Raw genomic sequence first — 11,222 nt, 5'->3', positions numbered from 1 at the left:
ACAAAAGTGGTGTGTTCCTGACGTCACAGCTGGAGATAGGGTCATTCTGTGAACAAGGCCGATGGAGTTCGGCCGAAAATTTAGAGGGTAAGTCCCTATAATTTTTCCGTGTTGGAAGTAAAGTTTAGCAATTTCCTCTTTAATGTATTCTACCAACACAGATGAACTTTCATACTAAGACACTAACTTTTGTTTGACATGTTTGTCTTGTAGTCGTTGGATCTATGACAACATCATGAACAAGTGGGAGTCCATTGTGAAGAGACCACTTAAGCTGCTGGACATGTTTACTGGGTACCATGCTTCTAGATCCACCATCCAATCAGCCTTTACTGCAGCTGGCATCGATACAAGGTACAGCAACTAACAAAAATCAAGAAACTCAAAATCTTAGATATTTCTGTATCTTGCTGTTAGCTGTAAAATGTAAAATCTTATTCTAGCCCTTTGGATAATGCTTGAATTGAGCTATGCATGTGAATTCTATACAGTAGAAGCCAGTTAATTGCACAATGGTTTTCCACACTTCTCTTAATTGCACAGAATCTCAAAAAAATAACTGGTCCATTATCTCATTTTAACCTGTACTACTTCACCCCCCAAATCTTACCAATCCATTTCCATCACAACTATATGCTGCCTTGATGTGCAAAGTAAGTTGTTTGAATTTAGTTGGCTTTACTTTATGAGCTTAAAGGAATAACTCTCTACCAGGTTTTGTCCTTGGTTCTGAAGTCTATGCTACTGTAGTCTGTGCCAGCCCAATTGATGTCAAGCCTTAAACAGGTGGAAACTTCTTTGTAACTGAAGAAATTAGCAAATAGCTGTTTGCTGAAGTGGAGCTACAACATGTGCACAGTCCCGGATTTTGAGTTGTGTATTCAATGTGCAACAGTACCTCTTGATGGAGGTTTGTAATTGTCCTGAAAAAGTCTAGGTCACCAGGATTTTTTCACAGTCTTGGGACATCTTAGTGCAGCAAATGGTATGTGATGCAGACATGAGCACTGCAAAGGGTCTAGGGGGAATCCTTCTCCTAAAAACTTTTAATCTTAAACCCGCCAAAACAACATTTCCTGCATTTTGAGGGCCAAATATAGGGAAATATGACCAACCTAATTTTACCTTTTTGTAATCATTCTAATGTTAAGCTACAGAAAACTCCCCTTTCTTTGTTGAAATATAGTATAGGGGCCATTATCACAGCATATGGTATCCAAATCACAGCATGTATAGGGCCCCCTATGCTGAAAAGGCGTTGCGAGATCAGGGTCACTAGATGTTGTTTGCAATTTTTTTTACACAGTGAAGGATACATGTATGTATAAATACATTGTGCTCAACAATAGAATAAATGACATTAATATCTATGTATTTTTGTTTGTCCAATAGGAGGTTGGTAGAGACCCTCCCTGGATGGGACTCCAACGTCCTCCCCAAACTGGTGACTGAGTTCATCAGGATCCGTTTCCCCATGGTGCTGGGACTGAACAAGTCAGACCGACCTGAGGCAGAAAACAATATACAGAGGTCTGTTCACTTGTAATCATAGTTGCTGTACATTAGGCCATGTTAGGTTGATTTTATGGATGACCTCCGAACTGATGAAAGCATGAGCATCGAAAAAGTGTGGCAAAAATAAAAGTTGTCTTCATTATGGTATCAAAGTGGTCAGGAACAAAGGACTTAACGGTCACAAAGAGACTTTCGGACTGACGTTTGCAATTATATGACATTTGTAATTGTTTGTAGAATTCCATTTTTCATGGCCTTTTTTGTAGTTACCCATGGAAAAACTCTGGAAGAAGGTTAAGATATGGGCCAAAAATGTCTGGAGTGTCACTCAAAAGGTCACTTACAGTTACACAGTCTGGAGACTCTGGACAGAGAAAATTGACAGAAAAAGAGGGTGGGTTGGGTTTTTTTCATAGATTTGCTTAACCTAACCCAGGCTACACACTTGTCTTTAGATTAAAAAATGAATAAATAAATCTTCCTCCCCACTGTCCACCATGATTCTTATATCACTGAGTATACATTGTATGTTTTTGTACAACACATTATAACTTCTCTTCTCAGGACTGTGGACAAGCTAACCTTTGTTATGCAAACTCTGCTGTTTGCAGCTGTTACTGTAAATGCAGAAATGTTCGCGGTTTTCACAGTGAACACTTCACCGCAAATTTAAAAAGCCCAAAAAACATTTATCCATTGTAGGATGAGACTGCAGTCTATGGCGCTACCGCAAACTTAAAACCACCACCACCATTTTCCTGCTACCGCGAAAGTTAATCCTCATGAACTTAGGGGCATTTACAGTATACTATCACAACTTATTCTGGCTAGTGATGAGTAAACCAGTTTTGATGTGTTTAGTTTTGTCCGATAATGATTATTGTCAACACAGATGAGCTTTTATATAATCATCATGCAGCTTTACACTTCTACCTTCAGGATACAGGAGGCCTATCCGAATGCAGCCACCATGCCCATGAGTGCCCTGAGTGAATGTAAACTACAGGAATTGCAGAAGGAAAACCTCCTGCACTACCGTTACGGAGAACCATCATTCCTGACTGACGATGAATACCTCAGGCCTCTGTCTTCCACAACGGTTGAGCAACTGGACAGGATACAAAACAATGTACTTGCTAAGTAAGTCCATAATGCTTCTGAATCAGTAGCCTGGTATCCAGCCGTATTATATCTGAGACAAGTCTCTTCTGTCCTCTGTATTTGCAAAGAGGACAGAAGAGACTCTGGAGCTATAATATAGCTGGATACCAGGCTACTGAATCAGTGAGAGCATTAATTATATATTTATGAACTAAGGTCACACCATTTTTTTAAACTTAATTGTTCTCAATTTTGTTTTTCAGAGAAAAATATGGAGTGACAAAGTAAAACTTTTTTTTCTTTTTGAAATTTGCAAGATGTCTTGAGTTAAGATAAGAGCTGATACAAAATGTATTGAATGATAAGTTCTCAACTTGAAAAATTAAAGCACTGCCACTGTACAGTAGCTGCACCTGTTTGTTGAAAATTAGAAAAAAAGGTTTTCATATAATTATTATTTCCTTCTTTCTCTTCTCGAAACAAATCAGACCAATTAGCTAAAACAGACAGCTGTCACCACGGCTGCTTGTAAGATAGCAGACACCCTGTGGTGTTTGATTGTAGTAAGTAGCAGGACAGAGCTAGATGGGCTGGTTACCATATATATGAACATAATTGAGTTTGTCATGTTAACTTTAATGTAATTTGCTTGCAAATGTTGCCTTTCTAGTAGTTTTCGTAAATCAACTTGCAAATCTGGTACCTTTGCATGTGTTGCTGTACTAGGTTTGGTTCCACCAATGTCCACAATGCCCTGAACCTTGCAGTGTCTTTGAAGTCACCTACTTTTGCCTTCCCTGTACAAGACTTGGACACACTCATGTCGCTAGACCACAGGCAGAAGGGGGAAGTGCCAGGGGTGCTTAAGGTATACGTGAAAGATCTTTATCTTACATGTAAACACTTAAGATATGGAAATCAGTTTGAGAGGCTTATGCGTCTTAGCGAAGTTTTGTTTAGTACATAATACATGTAGTCTGAAGTTGAACCTACTGTACCAACTTGAACTACACCAGATTGTGAATTACATATTTTTCACTTGTGATACAGTAACTGTTCCTTATCGAATTTGGTGTATTTATACTCAGACACTCTAATATGATTATATGATTATATGGCACCCCACAATTGATCTGAGCATGCAAAAAAAGAAAAAAATTGGGCAAAAAGTCTTTTGGTCAGAAAGGTATACAAATGTCCAAACCTTGTGAACTGAACAATAAATTCTTGATTTTCATTCTTTCATATCTTCTAACTTCTTAGACAACTTTTTATGAGACTTCTTATAAGACTTTTTATGGCGCATTTGCTTCTTTTAAGATATTGTCACAAACATTTCTTTCTTTTTGGAAATGTGGAAATGGACTGATGTACTCCATATAAAAGTCAGCTAAGTCATTTCGTAACACATCAGAGATATTTACTTTGTCCCTTCTGTACTTTTCCAGGACTGTATAGTGCTGAGACCAGGTACTACAGTGGGGCACCTACACACAGTGCTGGTACATGCTCTAGAGCTCTTGAAAGGAACATTTGTCCGAGCAGAGGTAATTTGAATGTTATTTTTCATTTGTTCCATTAACCCTCATCCGACCGTATGGGGTCATTTTTGACCCCAGGAGTATATTTTTATCGGTCATAGCAACATTTGTCATCGGAGAAAAAATTCCTTCCATGAATTTGTTCGTGTACATGTCTTACAACATCTACCAATTTTTCACCGAGTTTTGTCCATTATTGTATAAGCTATACTTGAAAGTTTGTGTCTGGTTCGGTGGGGTCAAAAATGACCCCAGCCAATTAGGAATCATTAATTACATAAATATCAAGACATTTCAATAAAATAACAGGCATCCCTCATTATTGCTATTACAGCAATAAGTTATAGTTGCTTAGATGAGTAAACACCGAATATTTTGAAAGAAATTTAGTATTTTAGTGTAAAACACAGTTTTTCGACATTCTGCATAAATTATGATAATACCCACTAATTACCTTTACTAATGAAAGTGAAAATGTTTCTAATTAATGAAGAAACAATATATGGACAGAATGTGCAGAAGGAACCTACAAGAAAGATCTTTGCGGGAAAATAGACAAGAGTTATTGTATGTGTGTGTTTCGATGGCGGAATATGGTGCATAATTAAGTAATAAATTCGTTACTTTTCACAAATGTTGTATTTTTTGTTGTTAAATAGCATTATTATGCTATAAGTATTATTGCAGCATCAAAAACTTTGTTTAGAAATTGATAAGACAAAACATTGTTTAAGTAGATAGAGTATGGTAGATTTTCAGAGCAAATATGGTTTCTCCTCATTTTCTGCATAAATTATGATAATGAGTAATAACTACTGACACCAAAACTTGTCAAATTATTTTTCATAGATTGGTGAAACAGTAAATACATAAAAATTACAAAATAAGCCAGCAGAATATGCGACCTCAAGCTTTATTTTATGTTTGGGACCACATCTGCATGCACAGACACCTATAGCTGCAGTTCAATGTCAACCAGTCAGCATTGCACTGAGGAAGGTGATGGATGGTCACAAAAGTGGGGGTGGAAATAAAGAAACGGTTGTGTAACAAAAAAATCACTATGTAATCTGACAGTGTATAAACATGCGCAAAGGACAAGGCTTTAAGATAGATGCTTGTTTTGTCTTCTCTTCATGCAGGCAAGAGAAATCAATGGAGACAAACGTGTTGTCAGGAAAGATGAGGTCATCGGACCATCCAACAACGTCATCAAAATCATGACATCTCCAAAATCTTCTCACTCGTAGAAGTTCTTGTTAAATACTAGTTTTACTGCTAATCCCCTCTTAGATTGTGCCATATTCTCCTATGCAGAGACATCCAACGGCGCCAGCAAACCGCCTCTTGTATGTACTCTGCTATCTCAACTGTCACCATCGGTTCCTGACTGCCCTGCTTATAAATATTGATCAGCTTACCCTTATATATGCAAGGTCCCTTTTGAAAACTGAAGGGCCTATTCTCTGATTGGCTGACAGCAGGTTTGTGGCGACGCCCACAGGAACTGATGGTGACGGTTGAGATAGCAGAGTACAGACAAGAGGCGATTTTGCTGGCACTGTAGGATGAATGTCTGCGTAGGAGTTTGATTGTGCCACTTGTAGAGCCGAAAATGTCTTATGAATGAATTAATAAATAAAATGGTTCATTTGATCAATATGATCATAAAAAGTATATTATCACATGTAGGTGAATTCATTATTGATCCTGACTAATAAGGTGACAGTGGTCATAGAAAATTTTATCCGTATATACCTTTGCATTGGCAGAAAGTTTAGCATTGTACTTTCATGACTTATGTATTTAATAATCTTTATTCCTGGACAATTTTTGATAATAAAGGTCTAAATTCTTTGCAAGGTAGGACAAAAGCATGACTCTGTGTATAGTGTAACAATCTGGCAAAAGATTGTGACCTTTGCCATGTTTTGACCTGTCCCTAAAAACTGAAGGGCAGCTCACAGGCTGGACTGACCCATTATAGGACAGGGGGTTAAATCCCGGTGTACTTTCAATCTTCTGGCTGTAGGTCATTAAGGTACCAGAGAGGACCTTTCACTTTCTATAACCAAACCGAACCAAACCTGACAAATCCAGCTTTGTAGTGAGGGGTAAAGACTTTGAGGTTTGAAATGTAATTAGATGTGTTTTGAAATCAGACTCCGTGTTTTTGCTTTGTTTTAGCATTTATTGCATGGGAAAGTCAATTTGGTAACAACAACACTAAAATTACTTATGTCTTACGGGACATGTCTGCAATATTGAGTATGTTCATGACTCTTGATAACTAAAGTAGATAAGTTTTTAGAATAAATATAACTTTTAAGACAAATATATTTGATATTCATAGTTTTTGCATGATCGTCATTTAGATTAATCAATTGTGAAGAGATATTCAAGACTGCAATGTAAAAAGGCCATGTATCATGATACATGTTCATGTACAAACTTTATAACAACTGTATTTCAGTGTGCAATTGTCATAATATAATTAAATTCTTGTCTTTATGTAGAACGGTACCTTTTTCTTTATCTTCGCCAGAATGGCAAGGTTATGTTTTGAGCGTAAGTCTGTGTGTCTGTGAGTGTGTCTGTCTGTTAACAGCATAACTCGAGAAGCCATGGATGGATCCCGATGGTATTTGGTAGGTGGGTAGGGGTCGGGAAAACGAAGGTCAAGTTCAATAATGGGCCCCTTAACGGCTTGCTAAGGTACTGCAGCGGAACTTCCATTTTTATATTTCGTGTTCTGGACATGCTGTGGTCGTAATTTTTAAGTGGTAGATAGCCATTGGGGCAGAGAATAAGTGCTGTGAGTTTGGACCCCTAGCGGCTTGTTTGGAGTTGCAGGCGCCAATTTCCTGTCCAATTTTGGACGAGAATAACCCGAGAACGTGTTGACAAATCGTCATGATTTTGGTATGTAGATTGCCCAAGTAACTATGTGCATATTGGAATACGAATTATGCAAATCAACAACTAATTTGCATAATTAATGAGGAAAGTTTTTAAATCCACTACGTTCCATGATAGGACTTGTAAACGGTTCACATAATAGATGAGAAAGAGAAAATTGCCGATACATATTCATTATGCAAATGACGACCTCATTTGCATAACTAGTGAGAAAATACGAATGGGTGTTGACGTATCGTCATGATTTTTGGTATGTATATTTCTGTACAAAGAAACAAACGCCGAGTTTGCGTATAGGCGTACTGTGAAAGTATACCCTGTGACTTGGACCGAATTCCAGGGGACTTTCCTATATTCTCAGCGTTGTGAGGGCCCGCTTATTGGTCTGCATGCAGCCGACGCACAGTCAGTAGCTCCATATCAATCCACATGTTCCCGCTAACAGAATAAACATCGTCACGTTACTCCAATTAAACAGTCTCAAAAATTATAGATTCATTCACCATTTACCAACGTCTCCACCTTGCCATCGTACGTAGAATGGTTTCTGACGCTTTTTCGAATACCGTGTCCCACCACTTTGTGACCGAACTACTATCGGAGCCAAGGTCGTGTTCTGCGGGATCAAATCCTGATTTCCCGCAAGTAGTTCCTTTGCAACACCCGGAGGCGTGAGTACGATCTTTCAGCTGTTTTGTTTAGACTTGTAACGTTAAGTAATTTGGCGAACAAGTTGAATTTTACCTGAGAGGGGATTGTAGAAATTGTGATAGACGATTGTACTCCAAAGAGATCTATTTTTTCCGGTACAATTCGCTCCTTGTGTCAGCGCTAGCTTAGACTCCGATCTAGACCTCTACCGACAGAATCGCACCACTTAGATCGCAATCCCTATCGACATTGTGAACAACAGAGACTCAAATCGCGATCTCTACCGGACGGTAGAACAGCTATTTCTTCCAGATGTCGAATGTACAATGACACCCATGTATTTTGTGTATCGCATTATTTCTACTGACCAGCACTGAATGCTGTAATTGCTGCAAAAATTTGCTTGCGTTGTAAGATTTAAAAAATAGGCTTTCTAGCTTATAAGCAAGTCGCAACCGCGGGAGTGCAATGTAAAGTCAGGCTGACAAACATTTTGAAGACGATTTGATTAGCGTCTTTTTACTTTCACATTCGGCAGGTTGTGAAACTCACGGGACTTTCCGCGTGAGTCAGAGCTATGAATACGTGTAAACAATCACTGGAGTCTTGTGTCAGGTTTATACTAATAAGCCAAATGCTGTATTCTCTATTGTAACAAAGGCGTACCTGAGACGCATGTTACGATACAAGCGAATAAGCGAATTTTCTGTAGATATTAGAAGATAGACAAAAACCTGATAGCAAGGCCCGGCGGGTGTCTCTTTAAAGTTACGCGTGTATCCACATCAAGACATTGAAATAAGAAAAGCCCAGCGTTTGATCGACACATGTGCGTACGCTACTTTTTGTCTTAGTTGCAAAAGGAACGTAACATTCCACATAAATACAGTGATTGTTTTGGTATTTCGCGACTCCCATGCCATTTTAGAGTGTGGCTATAGATTGGTTGGTGGTGGGGGGAGGGGGGGTTGTTGTGAAGTGTGAAGTCAGGCTGACAAACTTTTTGAAGACGATTTGAGTTTCGTCTTTTTACTTTCACATTCGACAGGTTGCGAAACTCACGGGGGACCTTCCGCGTGAGTTAAAGCTATGAATACATGTAAACCCGTTCGTCGATCACGGTCGGTGTAACACAGCATACTTAAAATCAGGCAAAGAAGTCTACTAAATTGGTCTACGTAGCTCTTGTTATGGATATAAGATTTACTTTGTACCTGTGTCGGAAAAGAAAACAATATTATTATCATGAATATGACATTTTCCTATACTTCCACCCCATGTGCGCCTAAGGCTGGAAACCCACTGTAACAATGTTACGTTGTGCTGGTGAGGTCATATGATTAGATTTTATACCAGGGCAAGTCAAAAAGTAATGTAAGTGGTATAACGAGTTTTTTCATTCAGTCAAATCGGGTGAAATTTGACACAAAAATAAAGGCACGTAACTATCTGATTGAGACTGAAAGGCAACTGGAAAACCGGAAAATACGACTGTATCCGCTCCTAATGATCATCTTTACGCTTACGTATGACTCGAAATTATGCTTATAGATGAAAAAACGCAACACTTAAATGCAATTAAAAGGAGTTTTAATAACAATTTACAACAAGTTTACGCTGCTGAAAGGCAACTTGAAAACTAGATTTTGATTTGATTTGATTTATTCGGCTGTATAATCATGAGAAATACAGCCAGGGCTACCCAACTAGCCTGAGGCTATTATCAAGGGCTAGCCTTGGTAACATTACAATATACGTTGTACAATAGTATACAGTATACTAGATAATACGGATATATCCGCACTTACGCAAAGACTTCGTAAAGCAAATCATTACGTACTCGTATAAGCGGTGTATAGATCCATAAAGAAGAAATATATACCTTAAGAATGGTAGGCAGGCTTATAAAACGTTTTTCGTGCCATTACCACAATGCACACACCGACAATGCACACACCGACTTATAACGTTACGTGTAAACAGTCTTGTCAAAGTGTGTGGTGTCGTGGAGCGACGTACAGGTGGGGCCGGCCATTCTTAAGAGCAATAGAAAGGCAAACGCCATAAAAGCCAAGAACAACATACACCTGCACAATGAGGGCCGCGTAGCACAGTGGTAGTGTATTCGGAATCCGCCTGTCGTGTTACCGGTCTTGTGCCCTTGGGAAAGGCACTTTACACGACTTTCCTCACTTTACTCAAGTGAAAAATGAGTCGTCCCTCGGACAGGACGTTAAATGGAGGTCCCGTGTATGGGGAGAGCCATACCCCATGCACGTTAAAGAACCCCCACACGTGCGATGGTGCGGTGTGCGTTGGTGCAAATCCTTCTGTCGGGAGTTGGTGATTCACTTCAAATCACCCGGATGAAGGCCTGGCGTCCTCTGTCTCGTATCAGCCACATGGTGATCTACATCATTCACCCGGGGCGGTATAACCCGTCGTTGTGCGAACATGTATATAGGGCTCCCTTGGAAATCAGTTACTACGTTAACTGAAGGGACTACCCTAAAGATCAATAAATAAATAAAACAATCAAAACAAATAGCACCGACGCCTGACAACCAACAATAATACGCATAGTGTGAACGTGGATTTAGATTTCGGTCAAGGCTAGCGAAAAGTTTAACTGTATTTGCTTACTGTAACTGACGCCGTTCAATTGAAGCGGTGAGGCAAAAAAATCCCCTGGGGATTCCCACACGTCAGGTCATTGCATACTCCCCCGAAACTTCGTTTAGGGGACTTTTCAACAGTAGAAGACGCACAGGAATAGTCCGTAATAGATCAATGCGCAAAATTCACGCTGACAGAACAAACATCGTAATCCAACTTATAAACATACAGTCTTAAAACAGACGTACTTTGTCACCGTTCAGCACACTTAACACCTTAAACAGAAGAATCTCGTCTACGTTTTTTTGTGTGCGTACTACTTTATACCCGAACTACTAATGGGGCGGGGTCTCGGATAGATACTGTGTTCTGCGGTTTTTAATCTACATTTCGAGCCTTAGTTCCTTTGCATCAACAGTCCCTGGCGTGAGTAGAACTTTTATAAACTTTTAATAGTATGTAATGTAGCTAACGTGCTGTGTTTGGAACTGATCGCAGTTTCCACTACTTGAATCGCCCGTTTCACCTGTAGAAATTGTGACCGAAGATTGTGCCAGCATGGACTCCAATCACGATTTGTAACAGTACAACTCTCCACTTCTACCAGGGCTATCTGAGACTTCGATTGCGATTCTACAGGCAGAATTCCATCACTTAGATCGAATAACTATCGTCACCGACAGAGACTCGAGACCTATAAACTTGAATTCACTGATTCTGCATGTCGGATGTAAATCTCTACATGTAAAATGCCATACATGTATCTAACATTGCATTATTTCTACTGAACAGCACTGACCGCTACCGCTGCAAAATGTACTTGCGTTATTAGATTGATAGAAGGAATTTCTACCTAACACGTAGAAGCAAGCCGTACCC

General features: G+C 39.3%; 1 protein-coding gene across 1 annotated transcript in view; it reads left to right on the top strand.

Moving 5' to 3' along the window:
- Positions 1-5,563, top strand: part of LOC118413778 (uncharacterized GTP-binding protein C428.15-like) — a 24,450-nt gene extending 18,887 nt beyond the window's left edge. The window contains exons 9-14 of the mRNA XM_035817310.1: positions 214-354; positions 1,393-1,530; positions 2,455-2,655; positions 3,343-3,484; positions 4,065-4,163; positions 5,300-5,563. Of these exons, the coding sequence (XP_035673203.1) occupies positions 214-354; positions 1,393-1,530; positions 2,455-2,655; positions 3,343-3,484; positions 4,065-4,163; positions 5,300-5,407 (829 nt within the window). The 3' untranslated portion in view covers positions 5,408-5,563. The remainder of the gene's footprint in view (positions 1-213; positions 355-1,392; positions 1,531-2,454; positions 2,656-3,342; positions 3,485-4,064; positions 4,164-5,299) is intronic.
- The last annotated feature ends 5,659 nt before the right edge of the window (positions 5,564-11,222 follow it).

The sequence above is a fragment of the Branchiostoma floridae genome, chromosome 4 (assembly GCF_000003815.2).
Source record: "Branchiostoma floridae strain S238N-H82 chromosome 4, Bfl_VNyyK, whole genome shotgun sequence".
NCBI lineage: Eukaryota > Metazoa > Chordata > Leptocardii > Amphioxiformes > Branchiostomatidae > Branchiostoma > Branchiostoma floridae.
The sequence above is the reverse complement of the archived record's forward strand: the minus strand, read 5'-3'. Positions and strand labels throughout refer to the sequence as shown.